The 19,265-nt window shown below is 34.9% G+C and overlaps 1 protein-coding gene across 8 annotated transcripts in view; it reads right to left on the bottom strand.

Annotated features, from left to right (window-relative positions):
• Nucleotides 1–19,265, bottom strand: part of SPOPL (speckle type BTB/POZ protein like) — a 65,255-nt gene that overhangs the window by 13,445 nt on the left and 32,545 nt on the right. For 2 of the 8 annotated variants that reach the window (XR_013401802.1, XM_015110018.3), the window contains exons 2-8: nt 9,463–9,600; nt 9,153–9,274; nt 8,724–8,875; nt 7,103–7,230; nt 5,258–5,354; nt 620–797; nt 483–538 (exon numbers count right to left, since the gene is read on the bottom strand). Coding sequence is in view for 4 of the 8 variants with exons in the window: in XM_015110018.3 (XP_014965504.3) it covers nt 483–538; nt 620–797; nt 5,258–5,354; nt 7,103–7,230; nt 8,724–8,753 (489 nt within the window). In the remaining 4 variants the exon portion in view is untranslated. 8 annotated transcript variants of the gene reach the window in all.

Here is a 19,265-nt window from a genome sequence, read left to right as displayed (position 1 = left end):
CATAACTATATTTCATGATGACAAGTGAAAGAGAAACATCTGGGGGAGTCAAGTAGGTAACATCCTGATTACAGTTGGTATACAATAATACTGATGTCATCTATGTTATTTTTGTTGCTAGAAAACAGACTCCAAAAATCAATCCATAAAGTCTACAAAGGCAGAATATATACCTTGAACAGAGACTTCTCAAATAGCTATGGACCAGAAGAGTCCTTTGGATAACTATCCTTTTGCATAATAACTATCTAATTTACCTACCAGATGGGCAGAAAAAATAGCTGTTCCCTGGAATATTCACTGCACATCCACATTGAGCTACATCTATTATTCTATTATAGAACACATTTTTTCCTATTTATAAAAATTTTCCCTGCTTATCACAGTATGACAATGAGAACATTGCACTACTACTTTTAAAACATACACCCAACTACTTTACCTTTATATAAATTAAATATTAGCCTTTAAGCCATGTTTACCTTTTTGCTTTCTTCCATTTCGTGTTCAAACATGGCGTTAAAAACTGGGGATCGAGCTGTAACAAGATTATGCATCATTATTTTATGCATAAATGTATTTTTTAAATGTACTGTATTACCCCATAAGTAGACAGTACCTGCAAGCACAGATTTATGAGCTTTAAATTCTTGTCCTCTCACGAAAAAACTGCAGTCTGTAAATCTTGTGTTTTCCCAGAGATTACCTAAATCTTCTGCTAGACGACACTCAGGCACCTTCAAAGTATTTGTATTAGTATGTCCTGATATGTTTACTGAATCTTGGACCACACTCACCTAATAAAAAAGGAACAGCAAGAAAAACACTTTCACAAAGTAATATCAATAATTAGTTTAAGTCTATACTTCAAATTTTTTTATGTTTAAGATTATTTGGATAATTCAATGTACTCCTAATCAAAATTTATAATATCTAGAAACTGAAATTAAAAACACAATTTAAAGGAAAGAAATGAAAAAATTAGAAATAATATAGATCTTTTTCAATTTATGTAAATAAATGGCTTATCAATTGGTCAGAATGCTTGATTATTAATTACAAAAATACTTCTCAATAGAAAAGCCACAATATGATATAAAAACTCAAACAAGAATACACCTTTGTGAGGTGGAGAAAAAATTTCTTTTTTATTTTCTTACACTTCAAACCTATCTACATTTAAATTTTACTATATGTACATAAACATAGTATTTTGTTTAGAAGTCAAAATGACTTTTTACAGTATAAAAAAGGTGATAAAATTACAGTCTATGATATGCAAATTGAGAAGTGTTTAAAGTGTTATTCCTAATGTTTCACTTCTAGTAAAACTAATTTAAATACATATTAAACTGATTTAAATGTTAAGGTACAAAAACTTCCACAAAAGCAACTGTAATTATTAAAGTTCATGAAAATATTTTATGGAAGATGAAGAGCAAGAGCAATATAATTTAGTTCAATTTGCAGACCCTTATTTACTTAATAATCAATAAAAGTAGGTATGATTACGTATTATTTTTATGGAGATTCCAATATAATATGGATTATTTCCCATAAAAGATGACTACATACTGAATATCCTAAAACACTACTGATTAAGTCTTGCACACCACTTTTTAAAAAAATTTATTGATTTTTTATTTTTGAGACAAAGTCTGGCTCTGTCGCCCAGGCTGGAGTGCAGTGGTGTGATCTCGGCTCACTGCAACCACTGCCTCCTGGGTTCAAGTGATTCTCCTGCCTCAGATCTCCCGAGTAGCTGGGAATACAGGGGTGCACCACCATACTCGGCTAATTTTTGTAGTTTTTAGTAGAGAAGGGGTTTCACCATGTTGGTCAGGCTGGTCTTCAACTCCTGACCTTAAGTGATCCACCTGCCTTGACCTCTCAAAGAGTTGGGATTACAGGCGTGAGCCACTGCACCTGGCTGCACATCACTTTTTTAAAAAACGAATTCTACTATGCTATTAACAATGTCACACTACATTTAATACATGTAAAAAATACATTTAAAGAAAACACTACCTTAACTAGTAAGTAAATGTTTCAAAGTAAATGACTTTAAAACAAACAAACAAAAAGTGCTACATTACTCATCTATTGCTGTTTTCAACTTCTAAGTTTTGGGATCATTTGTTACGCAGCAATAGATAGCTGCAGTAATTTAACAATATTTCATCAGGCTTTTATTAAGTAAAATATAAATAAGGACACACATATATACAGTAAACTATGCAGAAAACAGAATCAGAAATAAATTTGCTACCAACATGCTAACACAAAGTCTAATTATGTAAAGTGTTTGGAGAAGATTAAGTCTCAGAAGTTCCAATACATCCAAACATACAAACATGTATCTCATGTGAATGAACATACACTTCTAAAGAAAAACCAGAAAATTTTTATTTTTCTGAGGATATTTTTATTAACCACTTTTGCCCTAAATTTACATATTAACCGTTTGAAATCATATGTGTCATAGAAATCATCCAATCTATTCACCTTATTTTATAAAGAGACTTCAGACCGTGCTAAAGACAAGGTAAACAAAGTGTTCCAAACCACATTGTGCTGGCTTGTACGAAAGGAAGACTACTCCTAAATCTCCAGATTCCTTTCTTTTCTTTTTTCTTTTTTAGACGGAGTCTTGCTCTGTTGCCCAGGCTGGAGTGTAGTGGCGTGATCTAGGCTCCCTGCAAGCTCTGCCTCCCGGGTTCACGCCATTCTCCTGCCTCAGCCTCCCAAGTAGCTGGGACTACAGGCGCCCACCACCATGCCTGGCTAATCTTTTGTATTTTGAGAGACGGGTTTTCACCGTGTTAGCCAGGATGGTCTCAATCTCCCAACCTCATGATTCACCCGCCTCAGCCTCCCAAAGTGCTGGGATTACAGGTGTGAACCACTGCGCCTGGCCCAGATTCCTTTCTTTATGGCTCTTTGTGCAATATTTTTTTGATATTTTTAAAAATTAGCAACATTAACACAATTATGATCAAAAAGCATTTATTACAACAATCTTGTGAGATGTTTCTCTAAGTATGGGAGCCACAAGCTATTGTATAAACAAATAAATCTGCCAATAAAGGTTCTCCTATCTTATCAAGTTTTTAATCAAATTATGTCTAAAATTTTAATACCTATAAAGAGAAAAAAAGTTTCACTAATCCTTACCCAACTGCCCTATTCTACTACACATTATAACCTAATGATACAGACACAAAAAATGTTGGTGTTAATATTCAAGGTTTCGTAAGGGATCAGCTCTTTAGACCCTAACAGCATTTATTTGTTCATATCAAGCACTGCTCTTGAAATTTCTAGAGAGAAAAAACTGGATCTGTTCAATGGCTTGCATGATATATACAGCAGAGTTACAAAATGTGATGATGTATTTAATTTCAGAAATGATTTCTTGAATTCTATTTACTGTCTCTTAACAAATTCAAAATAACTTAATTAAAAATTTGGTAAAAAAATCAGGTAATAAAAGGATTAAAAAATAAAGACAATATTATCACAGATATTGATATTATATTTGTATTCTGTATAAGCAAGAACAATTCAGAAGATTTGTATTATTGACATACCTATCTACATAGTATTATCACAGCAACCACAAATTTTAACTAAGACACATAATTAACACTTCATACTCCAAAGAGTATTCAAGAGACTACTTATAGAGCAGAAATTAATGATCTAATTAAAAATTGACACATGCAATGGATTCCGATTTTCTTGATACCTATATTTAAGAAAATGTTAAAAATTTGGTTTTATCTATTACATACTCAAATGCAGGTAATGAATACTCTTACTGAATGGAACCTAGAATAAAAAATTCAGGAAAAAGGCTGAGATTCTTTTCTGAGGTCAAATTTATGCTTCTTTCACAAAAAAAAAAAAAAAAAAAAAGAAAAGAAAAGAAAAAAAAGGCAAATGTGCAATCCTCAAAATTGTTACATGTTGCAAAGCAAAACCTCAGTCATTTGACAGTCCTTTTTCAAATTTGCTTTTGGCTCAACTCAAAGAATATAGTTTAGAGTGACAAGGAACATTTGAGGGATCTAATCTGTGACTATCCTGAAAAATGTGGGTCTCTTCCAATGTAGAGCTAACTATTGGTTCCAGTTTTTGAAATCTGAATTTTCCAACTAATTCTAAAAGCCAGGAATTTCCAGTGCTGCATAGTACTACAATTTTGCCATTTTAATCAACTAGTCAAACACCCACCACACTGGCTCCAAAGTGAGAAACTTTTAACAGTCGAATTTCACATGAATATCTTCCAGAATAGTGAGTTTTAGACTTTTTGACTTTCATAGACTGGTGTCATTTTTTAAAAAATCTGGTGACAGAAATAGGGTAGTCAACTTTTCATTTTGCCAAGAAAGGGCTTTTTAGAAAATCCCAACTTCCACCCACTATCATATATAATTATTTTAAAACAGAAAGACTATCTGCTATGATTTAAATGTATTCCACAAAGATCATATGTTGGAAATTTAATACCTAACGCAACACTCTTGAGAGGTGAGACCTTTCAGAGGTAACGAGGTCATGAGGACTCTAACCTCATGAATGGATTAATGTGTTTACTGAGACAATGGGTTTATTAAAGCGAGTCTGGCCTGCTCTCACACACACACACCCTCCTGCCCTCCATCAACCCCCACTCTTCCCCTCACATCTTCTCTGTCTTTCTCACCATGTGATGACTTCCACCATGTTATGATGTGAGAAAAAGGACCTCACCAGATGTAGCCTCAATCTTGGACTTCAAAGCCTCCAGAACCATGAGCCAATAAAAATTCTGTTCTTTTAAAATTACCTAATCTCAGGTATTCTGTTTAATGGCAACACGAAATGGACTAAGACGCTATCTTAGCAAAAGATAAACAGGATGGGATAAAAGATGTGTCCTTAAAAATGAGCTAGTTAAACCTCATGAAATACTTGTTTATATATATTTTATCTGTACATATATTTTTCCTGTATATCATGAAATGGCATGGGTCTGTAGACTATCAGAGTATTTAAAATCTGTTGGATTTCAAAAGATAAATTAAACTAACCAATTTTCTAGTTTTCCTACTTATTTCTCAATTCCTGTTTTCTGTGTCACTTTGAGAAAAGAGGGCAGAGCTGCTTACACTGCTACCAATCTCTTATCTCTGGCCACTTTTACCACTGTAGGGAACTTGCAAGATTAAGTTATGTTTTGTGCAAAAAGGGTAGCACCCAACTGCCTTACCTGTCTACAGCACCACTTGCAGGGGAGGGGGAGGAGGCAGTTCTTTAGGAAGGGTAGTGCAATGCTTCCTCCTCTTCTGCAAGCAGTGCTGGAGATTCTGTAGAAGGAAGGGCATCCGTGAGCGGGGTGGAAGAAACAATGGAGGGCATGAAGAATGTTAGTTAAAAGTACCTTTTGCCCACCTATGCTAAATACGGTGCCCAGGGTATAATTATCTATATCAGCAAAAAGATGTGTATTTCAGGATCCAAAAATGAATCTGATTGATGCTAAATTTAAAATACATGTCATGTTGGGTTTTGTTTTTGGGGGTCACTAAGCAGGTAGCATATGGATACCAAGCATACAAAAAACAAATCTTAAACTTAATTTCAGCCTTATTTCTGAATTTCTTGGTTGTCTAGGTTCCAGCACAGTGTACTTAGGAAAATATCTGTAAATACTATTTCAATTCTGGAAAAAAAAAAAGTATTTTCTAAAAAGGTTCATTTCTAAAACTATTTTAGCTGGTCATTTTTTGTTTTTGTTAAAATTGGATTAAACAGTCTTCAAGATCCTTTCTGTTCTAAATTAACATTTTAAAAATTTACATGTTGAAATTTAGGATAACTGCTAAAATTCTGGAAGACTCTATAGTAAGGATGCTAAAAATTTTATATGGCATAACCTATATTTATTTAGCATACTACTTAGAATATCTGCCAATTAGCAACAAATACTATTTTCTTCCCAATTATTTAATAAGACTTGTGCTATGTGCTTTGTCAACCAAATAATTGTATTCATAATAAATTCATCATACAGTTAACTGGTCTAAGTAAAAAATAAGACACAATTATATAGTCCCTGGGGGCATATTTCAATTATTCTTCTGACATAATGTCATACAATTAGTTTGTAATCTTGTCAAGAAATCTTATACACTTACTGTAAAAAGATTACAGCTAACTTACAGTTAAATAAGTTATTATACTCCTAACACACTCATCTGTCCATGATAATCTGTTGAAATATATCTACTGTTGAATACTTGATAAAAATCTTTTCAACTATATTTCTTATGAAAATTATCAACTGCCTTAAACATTTTGATAAAATTGTTACTGATGTATATTCTCTATAAACTGTACTGGTTAAAAATATAATCCTTGAATTCAGTCCAAAGGTGAATCTCAAAAATTCATATAGATAAAACTACCTAACGATAACATGACAAAAGCAAATCCAAACATCAAATTAGGACAAATCATAAGTGTACATTACTGGCAGAGGCAATGGTAGTAACTTTCAAAATATGCCATTCTATGCACATAATTACACCTTATAAGTTTGTCAATAGACACATACATATCTTAAAAATTTGAGAACTATTTCTTAGAATGCTATTTGATTAGATTAATCCAACTGCCTGAACAATCAGAAAGCTTCTCAATGTTTTCCAGGTACTTCTGGGTTCAAACTGATAAACTCTCAGTAATAATGTTGAATACAATCAATCTGAAAATTTTTTTAAAAAGTGACAATATATGTCAGTTATTCAGAATGAAGAAAATATTTAGGAATGTTCACATATTCACATTCACAGTCTTTTCAAGAGAAGAAGGATGTAGTGTTGTAGTATAAGTGTACACACAAATTATAGCTAGAAATATGACATGTTTCCAGACTGGGTCATTACACTGATTTGTAGTCAAGAATTTTCTACAGCTTTTTCTAGTCAAAAATTTACAAATGAAACTTGATGAACTATACCAATTAATTTTTAAAGGGTTATTAATCCAGTTTATACTTTTGTCATATCACTAAATAAACCATGGGGTTCCTTAGAATAAAAGATGTACCCACCTCACAAAATAAGGTAAGCTTGTCATCTGGTAAAAGACCATTAGCTTCGTCAAGCAAAAAGTCCCTTCTAATGAATTTTTTAAAACCCCAGTCCTTCCCTTGCACAAATCGATATGCTCTTTGGCTTTCTGGTGGAAAACAGAATAGAGTTCAAATAAAATAAATATCCAAGAGACTTTTTAAACATGGTAACACAGTTAAATGTGTGAAAACAGGACTTGCCAATACATCCATCATAAAAATTGCAGATATTTGTGTTTATAAATCAAATGTCGTAAGAGTTTTAAGTCGGGTAGACACAGTAACTTCACATGCCTACTCAATTTTGGCCATTGTCAATGAGCTCAATTTCAGACTTCTGAATCTCAAACAGAAAAGTCAGATCAAATGTCATGGAGAAGGAAGAGACCTTTTTAACAATCTAGGCCCTAAAAGACAATGAAATAGGATCAAAACATGTTGGTACAGGCACACTACTTATCATCTAATATCAGAATCTGGTAAGAAACATACATCTTATTTCCTGCTTCTCCCTTTAAAAACGGATGTTCTAAATACCAAGGCATGTTTAAGCTTTCCTGGCATAACCATCCCACTGATTTAAGTTTTATCCAACTATAGAAAAATCCATGAACCTGTGAAAAAGCTAAATAAAGTCCTTTATCATTCCTAAGTCTCCAGACATAACCTCCTCTCCCCTAAAAAGAATTTTTCATAAAAGTCCAAAAGATGCTTTTCGTGTAATTTGTAATAGATTTAATAAATATCTGAAGTAAATATTTCAAATGTCTAAGGTACTCTATAACAACTATATACTAGGCAGTAAACAAGATCCTCTACAGAAAGTATTCATCATCTATTATACAAAGAATAAAATGGAAGTGGAAAATTAGTAATCAATCTACCTGAAATACTCCACTATCTTAAGGTAAGACAATGTGAAAATATATATTATGTTAGCAATATATTATTTAAAAATGTATGTGAATGTGAATTTTCTGTAATCAAGTTATTTGATTCTGTGATTCATTTCTAGAAAATATTATTCTTCTGCCATACACAATGTACATTTCCTACATCACTCTTCTATTATGAAGCTCAAGGCTACTGCATTTCAGCTGGCTATATATGTGAATTTTGGACTGAAATTAACAGGCCCTGAAACTAAGAAAAACGGCTCCTTTCAGTCAGTGTTCAATCTACTGCTCAAAAAATTCTAGTGACAAAATATCAGGGCACTCTATCTCTCTCACTGTTCTTCAGATTTTATTACCTGGCAAAAAAAGGCAAGAGAGAAATGTTTCCTGAGCACCTATTATATATACCAAGCACTGAACCAGGCACCTTGCCCTAACAGCAACTATTTTTCTAAGTGACAACTAGGATGTCATTTTAGGACATGAAGAAGTAATGTTATTAACCATTTTTACATGTTTTACAAAGTCTAAGACTCAGTAAAATCATTATAGCTCTCTGCTGGATTTAAATAATGGTCAAATTAAAAGTTTCAGGTTAAGCAGATTTTAGTGGAAAAAGTCCCAGACTTTTCCAGGTAAAGGTGCAGAAGAAGTCACAACATGTAGTTACAGAAATGTCTTCACTCAGTTTGCAAATCACTTACCCATTGCTTTTGTTTCTTCCCTTTTAGCATTCAGAAGGGAAAATTTGAATTTTGCTCGAACTTCACTTTTGGGACAGCTGACTAAAAGCAAATACAAGGACAAGTAGTCTTTACTTTCATCATCTAATCCCTTTGGGTTTACCCTCAGGCACCTAAAATAAAACAATAAGCTCACATGGAGGAATATAATACTTGAAAAGCATGAGAGAGAGAGAGAATACTGAAATCATGTGTTAATATCACAAACAGCACTCCTGTCAACATCCTCACAGTTCTTTATAATTCCCCACATGATTAGGAACATATTACCAATCTAATATGAAATTATATTAATACTCATTCAGGAACAATAACAACAACAAAATCATGAGCAGATGATGATCACATCAAAAACAAAAAACAAAAATCCAAAGCAAACAAAAATCTTACCATTTCATTTTGTCACTTGGGCCAGATGAAAATGTAGAACTTTTTAACACTTCACCCATTTCCTCTCGACAAAAACTGAAGTTATTAATGGTCCACATGTAGGAAAATTTTACTACTTTAACCTAAGAGATTCAGAAAACCACTTTTATAATGATGACGCTAATACTTTTAACTTGTTACATGTTCAACAGCCTATGATCCAGTCTTCTAACACTTCTAATAACTATGGCAAAGTGTTTCACAATAATATTCTCAACATACTGTAAAATTTATAAGTGACATAAAGTGAGGGATTTTTAAGAGCATGTACCTGTGTGTAACACCAGCTTTCTGCTATGGGACCAGTAGACATATCTCCAGGTAGAGGTGGGGTGGGTTCCCGAGACATTGCCACTTTATTGTAGTCTTTTAGGATTTACGTAGTACCCCACACAGTTGACTACCTTACCTACAAAGGAAAGAAGTCTGATGTACTGATTAAAAAGTTTAAATGACAGAATCAAGAGGGAAGACATATTTAAATAGACATGAAACAATTACTATCCCAAACTAGATTATGAAGGAACATGTGACAATTTTAAATAAATTTAATGATTTTAAGAAATATAAAATAAGTTTTTGTAACATATAACACTTGAAATCTAAACAAACATAGTATTTATAGATAAGATTATTTTGTAAAGACATGTTCTCCAAAAAAATCACAAATTTTAAAATAACGTATAGTTTAAGAGTAAGAGCATATACACAAAATCACAAAATATCTTGGAAACATAATGACATCAGTTAATATCTGGCTTACCTTCCTTCACCCTTTTATTGACATTGTCATGAAAACGAAAAGGTTTGCAAAGTTAGAACTATAAATACTAGTTACCCATCTGTCAGACTACAGAAGTTTTCATCAAGCAAAACACAGAATGGAATGTAACAGGCAATGAATGCTCTGTAAGAAGAAATACAGACTTTCTACGAAAGTTTACGTCTATCTTATCAGGTTCTCTGTTAAGACTTTCATCCCTAACAGAGTGCTTCTTACCGAGATGTACTATGTCATAAAATTTCCTCCCAGTTAGCTGTACTATACTTGTACTATAGCTCGTACTATATCCAATGGGATGCACAATTACCTCTTCATAATCTAATCAGGATATTAGTGACCAGATGTTGCTGCTTTGTAATTTAATAAAAGAAAGAGGCACAATCAGAATAAGCTACATAAGCAGTGCACTCTTGAGGTGCAAGAGGGTTTCAAGATTACATGACAATATAAGTATGAAGTCTGGAGAACCATATGCTACCGCAGATAAAACAGACTTTAAGACAAAAATTGTTACAAGAGACAAAGGATATTATATATTGATAAAAGGGTCAATTCATCAAGAAGGTATGACAAGTACAAACATACATACACCACATAATAGAGCCCCAAAATATATCAAGCAAAAACTAACAGAATTGAAGACAGAATAGACAATTCTACAATAATACTTGGAGACAGCGATACCCAACATTCAATAATGCATAGAACCAGGAAGATTGATAAAGAAATAGCAGACTTGAATAGCAGTATAAAATAATTAGACCTAATAGCCATTTCACCCATCAACAGTAGAAAACACATTCTTTTCAAAATCATGTGGAACATTCTCCAAGACAGACCACTATTGTTTTCTACAGAGTTGGGAGTAGAAACAGAAGCAGAAACAAAAGTTGAATATTTATTTTAGGCAAATTCATAGTTAACTAAATAAATGTACTGAAAGAGTAATGATTATTAGACTTATCTGTTAGAAAAATCTCTAGTAATATAAGAGAAGGATGTGTCCTGGTCAATACTTTTGCCAGTGACTGTAAAGAAACATGATAAAATAAACCATCATGACCAATTTCAAAAACAATAAACCAAGAAAAAATATCTGAAATGCATATAGCACATAAAACTAATTTCCTTAATATATGAAGCATTTGTACAAATAAAACAATAAGTAAATAACTCACAGGAAAGAAACTTATAATTAGAAAAATAAAAGTTAAAACTAAATTAAAAAGCCACTTTTTCCCTATCAAACTAGGAACAATCCAAAAGATGAGTGAAAGTGTAAGGAAAGGTGCTCTCATACTTTTCTTGTGGGAATACAAATAGTATAATAATCTCCCTTATTATTTCCTGGTGAGATCTCTGGCAAGAAGGGAATGATGCTAAAATACAAGCTACCAATTTCTAAAAGTATAAAAATGCAGAGGGTGTTACTTGATTTCCATGAAAGCATTTATATGATTTCTGGCAACTTGCATTGATTTCAAAAACATTCACACACACAAAAAATGATGAGATGAGCAAGCATTTCACAGAAGAATGATTACCAAAAAAAAGAAAAAGAAAAAGTTTACCCTCACTTGTAATCAATGAAATAGAAAAAGAACTCATATCATTTTCTACCTATTGCATTGTCCAAGATTATTTTAAACTGTCAAGCCCTACAGCCAGCAAAATTGCAGAGAAGCAGATGTCACTATACTGGGGATAAGGCTTTGCTATAGATCAATTTTATAATTAGTATCAAAAGAAATTTTGTCAGATTCATCCTATAAACACATCCTAGGAAAATGATTACAACTGTGAAAAAGATAATATTGAGCACAGTATATTTCTGTAATATTAATACATGGAAAATGTGCAACCATTAAGAGTGTATTAAATTTTCTTAATGACAGGGAGAAGTGTTCAGGATATGTTATATATCTAAAAAAAATCAAACAGAATGCCTAACAGGACATTGCTTTTATAAATATAAATAGTATATGGAGGTACTGGTGCACAAAGAAAAACAGACTGGCAGATGGAGGCACTGAGTTGCACTTTGGCATTTCAGTGATAACGTCAAATACATCTAAATATTAAAGGCTATCTCTGGGTGATGAGCTTTTTTTCTTATTTTTGTTTATTTATATTTTATCAATGTGTTATGTTTTAATTAATACAGAAATACAAGTAATTATTTTTAAAGGTAGTGGGAAACATGGTTATTTTCAAACTCATATGGACCACAACAAATATGTAATATCTTGTGTCTATGTTATTATTTAAGTAATAAGATCCTGGGGTAGAAGGTAAAAAGAAAGAAATCAAATAAAACGTTAACCTGAATCTTTAAGCTTTTATAAAAAGATACTATTATAATTTAATACTAACAAAATACATAAATAAAAAAGTTTTAGAAACTCTGGAGGGTAAAGAGAAAGTTCTTCAATATTTCTAGAAGAGTTATTATCTTCCTGAAGTATAATTCACAACATACCTCATATATAAAAATATACTTCATATACACTTCAAGTGTAATTCATATATAAAAGCAAACCACGGCCAGGCACGGTGGCTCACGCCTATAATCCCAGCACTTTGGGAGGCTGAGTCAAGAGGATCACTTGAGCCCAGGAGTTAAGACCAGCCTGGCAAACATGATGAAACCCTGTCTCTACTAAAAATACAAAAATGAGCCAGGCATGGGGGCAGGCGCCTATAATCCCAGCTACTCTGGAGGCTGAGGCAGGAGAATAGTTTGAACCTGGGAGGTGGAGGCTGCAGTGAGCCAAGATCGCACCACTGCACTCCAGCCTGGGCAACAGAGCGAGACTCCATCTCAAAAAAAAAAAAAAAAAAAAGCAAGCTACATAAAAGGTTACAAGGATGTTTTGTCGTCGTTGTTTTCTCTCCAGCTACTCCTTCAAATGATGGAGTTACAAGATGAGGGTATGGAGAATCTGAGTGAACAGAGTGTATGTGTGAGCTCTTTACAAGATATCAGATATGTTGTTTATTCTTCAGTAGCTCTGTGAGATGGGTGTTAATACCCCATCTTAATGATGAGAAAAGAGACACTCTGGAAAGCTTACTTTAGAGTTTAAGTAATTAGAAAATAGTTGAACACAAATTTGCCTGGCTCCAAAGTCAATGCTCTTTCCATAGAATCATGGTGCCCTTCCGGATTTTACAAAGCTGAAACAGGCCTTACTGATCTGTTCCAATTCTTATTTTACAAATGAGGACCAAGATGAGAGAAACGGACTGGCACAGAATATAAGAACTGTCCAAATTTACACTGTTAGATGAATACTAGAACAAAGAACAAAGACAAAGATCTCCCAAAGTCCACTTTAGTGCTATTTCCAGGATTCTACTTCTTTCCTCCTCTTCATAAGAAGAAAAATGAAAATAAAAACAGTAGACTATCAACTACCTATTAACACTCAGGCCTTCCTATTCTCATTCTTACAGAAAAAGCTTGCAGAGAGGGTACAATGAAACTAAGATCTAGAGAAAAACACAAGACAATCAATCCATACACATCAACAAATAAGTAGAAGATTCTTCCCTATCCCATCGTACAGTCTTAAGCATTTCAAGTGTGATATTTCCTACTTTTACTTATTAAAGGGAAAGCAAGATTTGTTATTTGAATAAACATATACAAGACTTTCTACTTCAACAAAATGCTTGAGTGTCACAATGTTTTATATATGTCATATAGACACATACAACTATCTAACTTTATATAAAAATTTCAAGTATTCAGAAAACATAAAAAGAATCACATGTCAAACAATCACGTACCCACCATCCTGGTGCGTCCCTACCACCATCACATTTCCTCTCTTTACCAGAAGTAACCTATATCCTGAATTGCTGATTATCATACCAATAAATTTATTGACATTCTTTAAAAATATCTATGAATCCCTAAACTATATAGGTAGAAATTCATAGATATGTAATAATGTATATACATGTAGATGTTACAAAATAGTAGAGAGCTCCAAAACTCCATCCCTCCACAAAAGAAATGAATAGCTGGTGAAATGGTCAGAATCAGCTTGTTTGAAATTCTGGAACTGAATAAAAAACTTAACAGCTAAGGGAATGCTTAGTGAAGAAAGCAGCTACAGAATTTCAGTGAGAAAGGGCTGTGGCATTTTAACACATCTGCTTACTATGGCCCCCTCCCCCAGTTTGGTGGTCCACCTAAGTCATCAACCCTCATTCCTGATACAGGATGCTGGTAGAAAGTTATTTGCCCTCATTCCTGGTATAGGGTGCTGGTACCAAAGGGAGCAACAGGGATCTTATTCTAAAACATATTGTCATTATGTACTTTGACCAGTCTGGCAATTCCCTGAAGGACTGACTGAAGGGCCAGTTTCACCTGCCTTGGAGCTTCACCAAGGTAGGGGACAGCATTCTGGGATCTGGCATTTATCAAAAACATTAAGAGGCAAATGTATTAGTTATAGCCACCTAGAGAAGGAATCAGAGTTGGCACAAGCAATGACCAGGCAAAAAAGTGTGGGAAGGAAGAAGCTGGGGAATAAAAGCTTTGAAAAGCTCCCATATATCCCAGGAAATCTACAAAGCCATGGGCATGGCCAGGGGCAAACACATCTTGAAAACAGGTAAGAAGGTCCTAAGCTGGCTCACAGTGCTGAGCCAACAGGAAGTGAAGACTAAGGCAGAGTTGTAAATAGCCTGGCTAAGCACTGAAGAAGTGATCCAACAAATAGGCAATCTGCAAAGACTGGAAGAGTATCTTTAAGGGTTCTTATGTTTATGGAAATCAAAAACAGGTTGAAAGTGAAAGGATGAAGAAAGATATTTCATGCAGAAGAGAGTTGGTTGGTTATGCTACCATAAGACAAAAGAGACTTTAAGTCAAAAATTGTTACAAGAGACAAAGGATATTATATATTGACAAAAGGGTCAATTCATCAAGAAAGTATGACAAATACAAACATATATACACCACATAATAGAGTCCTAAACTATATCAAGCAAAAACTAACAGAATTAAAGAGAGAATAGACAATTCTACAGTAAGAGTTGGAGACAGCAATACCCAACATTCAATAATGCATAGAACCAGGAAGATCAATAAAGAGATAGCAGACTTCAAAGTAGTATAAAATAACTAGACCTAATAGCCATTTCACCCATCAACAGTGGAACACACATTCTTCTCAAGTGCATACGAATTGTTCTCAAGGATAGAACATATGCTCGCTAGGCCACAAAACAAGTCTCAACAAATTTTTAAAAAATTAAATTATACAAAGTATCTTCTCTGATTGCAGTTGAATGAAACTATAAATCAGTAACAGAACAAAAAAAAATTAAAATTCACAAATGTGGAACTACCAAAACTGACTCAAGAAGAAACAGAAAATGTGAACAGACCTCCATAAACAGCAAAGACTGAACCATTAATGAAAAAAGCTTTCAGCATGACAACTTAAGGAGTTCCATGGACACACTGCCCAGCAAATTTGTTGAAAAATATAAAAACACTGCTGGAAGCACAGAACAAATGAAGAAACATTTATTCAAGAAAATTTAGTAGAGACTCTGAGAAAAGTGAGAGTCTGTGGTGTTTTTGAACCAGGACCTGCTCTGTCCCAACTCAAGGAGTCAGAAACTCCACTTCAGACTGGTGTAGCAATAAGCACTATGTTCCCTCTTCCAACAGGTCCAGTCAAAGTCTTCCTGTGACAGGAAGGATGTCAACATTTCTCATCCTGCCTCTAAGGGAGGAGACCACCCCTCATATTGTCTTACGCCCAATTTCTGCCTCCAAAGAAAAAAGAAGTAAAAACTAAAAGGCAGGCCGGGTGTGGTGGCTCATGCCTGTAATCCCAGCACTTTGGGAGGCCGAGGTGGGTGGATCACGAGGTCAGGAGATCGAGACCATCCTGGCTAACACGGTGAAACCCCGTCTCTACTAAAAATACAAAAAATTAGCTGGGTGTGGTGGCAGGCGCCTGTAGTCCTAGCTACTCGGGAGGCTGAGGCAGGAGAATGGCGTGAACCCGGGAAGTGGAGCTTGCAGTGAGCTGAGATCATGCCACTGCACTCCAGCCTGGACGATAAAGTGAGACTCCGTCTCAAAAAAAAACCAAAACAAAACAAAACAAAAAAACTAAAAGGCAGAAATGAAATCCACAGGCAGACAGCCCGGTGTCACACCCTGGGCCTCGTAGTTAAAAATCAACCCATGACTTAAGTGCTTGTGTTAGCTATAGATTCCAGACACTATATGGAGAAGTATCATGAAAATCCCCATCCTGTTCTGTTCCATTCTGATTATTGGTGCAAGCAGCCCCCAGTCACGTACCCCCTGCCTGCTCAATCAATCAGGACCCTCTCACGCAGACCCCCTTAAGAGTTGTAAGCCCTTAAAAGGGATAGGAATTGCTCACTTGGGGAGCTCGGTTGTTTGAGGCGTTAAGTCTGCTGACGTTCCCGGCTGAATAAAGTCCTTTCCTTTCTCAACTTGGTGTCTGAGGGGTTTTGTTTGTTTGTTTGGCTCATCCTGCTACACCTCTAGCTACCTAATGCTGATACTCCACGTGAATGTAGCCAAGAGGTAAGGGGCTGGCTCCCTTCTTCAAATCAGTCACTGCTGGAAAGGTGGAGGCTCTACTTTGGGCATGGTGCTGTCGGGGTAATAATCACTGTTGTCTTGACTTGTAAGCTGTGGGTTCCATACCAGGAGCGTGAAGATAAGAAGAACTGAGGTTACTGCCTCCCTCCAGCTCAGCTCCTACAGTAGACATATCACTGGGAAAGAAATACCATTGTTCCTTACTCCTTACTCCAGAGCCTGGGCTTGGAGATGTTTGCCTGTGGAAAGAGGTGGACCATAAAGCAGACTGCTTTTAATCTCTTCCCAGAGAAACAAAGTTCATTTGCAAGGAAACATGCAAGCATGATCTGAAAAATAGTAGAGGCTGTGAGAGGCAAATGAGAAGAGGCTGGAGGAATCAACAGACACAAAGGCTAAACTGGACAGTTGATTTGCCCGAAAAAAAAAACAGGAAAAGAGACAGCTGAGAGGAGTCCACCTGGGTTCAGAAGAAATTTCAAGCACTGACTTAGGGAACTATTTCTTCAAAGGAAACCAAATTTGATGAGTCTATAGAACAACATAATGCCCCAGGGCATTGTTGAAAACTGTGTAATTAGCACTAGATTAATGGACCTTAACAGATGTGTGTAGTCAGGCAAAAAGAGAGCCCCGCCAAACCACTATCACCCACGGTAACTGGGAATACCCAAGGCTGCTTCCCCAGAGGTGTAACATCAGAGGCTTAAATTAACACTGTGTGTGTGGGGGGCTGGGGGGTGGGGGGGGGCACTAAATAGACTCCACTAAAACAGTCCATAAACAAAATAAGCAAGAAGCAACAGCATGTCCTGGAAAGAAGAAACCAGTTCCAAGAATTTCTCAATATACTATGTAAAATGTCCAGCTTTGAATAGGAAATTAGAAGGCATGAAAAAACAGAAAGTATGACCCATATGCTGGGGAAAAAAGCAGATAACAGAAACTGTGATTACACTTACATGTTGGATTTAACAGACAAAGCATTCCAAATCGCCATTAATAAATATGTTTAAAGAACTAAAGGAAACCATAATCAAGGTAGAGGAAGGTATGATGACAATGTAACAAAAACAAAACAAAACAAAAAAAGAATATCAACAAAAAGTTAAAGGTTATTTTTTTTTTGAAGAACCAAATAAAAATTCTGGAGCTGAACAATACAACTGAAATGAAAATTCACTAGAGGAAGTCAACAGTAGATGTGAACTAATAGAAGAATTAGTGAACTTACAGACAAATCAATAGAGTTTATACAATCCAGATAGAAAAATATGAAGAAAAATGAACATCTTCAGAGAACTGTAGGACACTATTTTAGGCATACTGACGTATACATAACAGGAGAACCAGACGGGGAAGAAAGAAAAAAGAAGCAGAAAAAAATAGCTAAAACAATAATGGCTGAAAACTTCCTAAATTTATTGAAAAGCAATAATATATACATTTAAGGAGCTCAATCAAGTCCAAGTAGGTTAAAAGCAAAGAAATCTGCAAATGTATGGATCACAGTAAAAATGCTGGGGGGAAAAAAAAAAAAAACTCACTAGAATGGCTAAATTAAAAAAAAAAAAAAAAACCAAGTGAGGAATCACCTGCATTGACGAGGATATAGAGAAACTGAAATCCGTGGACATTGCTTGTGGAGATGTTTAATGGTTTAACCGCTGTGGAAAACAGTTTAAGGACTCCTCAAAATATTAAACGCAGAATTACCCTATGATCCAGCAATTCTACCCCTAGGTATGTATCCAAAAGAACTGGAAACAGGTGTTCAAATGACTGAGATGTAAATGTTCATTGCTGCAGTATTCATTATAGCCAAAAGGTTACTAGCTAATAATCCATCCACTGCTGGACAGTCCAAATGCTCACCAAGGAATAAATGAATTTTTAAAAAGTGGTACATGTACACAATGAATTTTCCTTTTTTTAAACAGTGTCTTGCTCTGCCACTCAGGCTGAAATACAGTGATGCAATCACAGCTCACTGCCATGCCTAGGTAATTTCATTTTTTATAGAGACGAGGTCTCACTGTTGCTCAGTTTGGTCCTGAACTCATGGGCTCAAGGGATCCTTCTACCTCAGCCTCTCAAAGTGCTGAGATTACAGGTGTGAGCCATTAAGCCTGGTCACACAATGAAATAATATGTAGTCATAAAAAGAAATAAAGTATTGATGCATGCTACAACATGAATGAATCTTCAAAACATTATGCTAAGTGAAGAAGATAGGCACAAAAGGCCACATTGTATTAAATACTGGGCAGATCCATACATACAAAAAGCAGATAAGTAGTTGTTAGGGCCTGTCAGGAGGGGGAAACGGTAAGTAATTGGTTATGGAGTTTTCTCTGGGACTGATAAAAGTGTTCTGGAACTAGACAGAGATGCTAGTTGCACAACACTGTCCATGTACTAAGCCACTACTGAACTGTACTTTTTATTTTAAAAAAAATGATAAATTTTGTATGAATTTTACCTCATTTTTAAAAAGTACCTGCACATACATGTCCATATGCAAATATATACACATTTCTTTTGTGATTGAAAAGTAATCAAAGTTGTCCCTTTGTTTACATGGGAGACTGATTCCAGGACTCCCATGGATACCAAAATTCACAGATTTGTTCAAGTCCCTTATATAAAATGGCATAATAACTGTATTTGACGTACACAT

This window comes from Macaca mulatta, chromosome 12, assembly GCF_049350105.2.
Source record: "Macaca mulatta isolate MMU2019108-1 chromosome 12, T2T-MMU8v2.0, whole genome shotgun sequence".
NCBI classification, from domain to species: domain Eukaryota; kingdom Metazoa; phylum Chordata; class Mammalia; order Primates; family Cercopithecidae; genus Macaca; species Macaca mulatta.
Note: the sequence above shows the minus strand (reverse complement) of the source record. Positions and strands in the feature narration are given on the sequence as shown.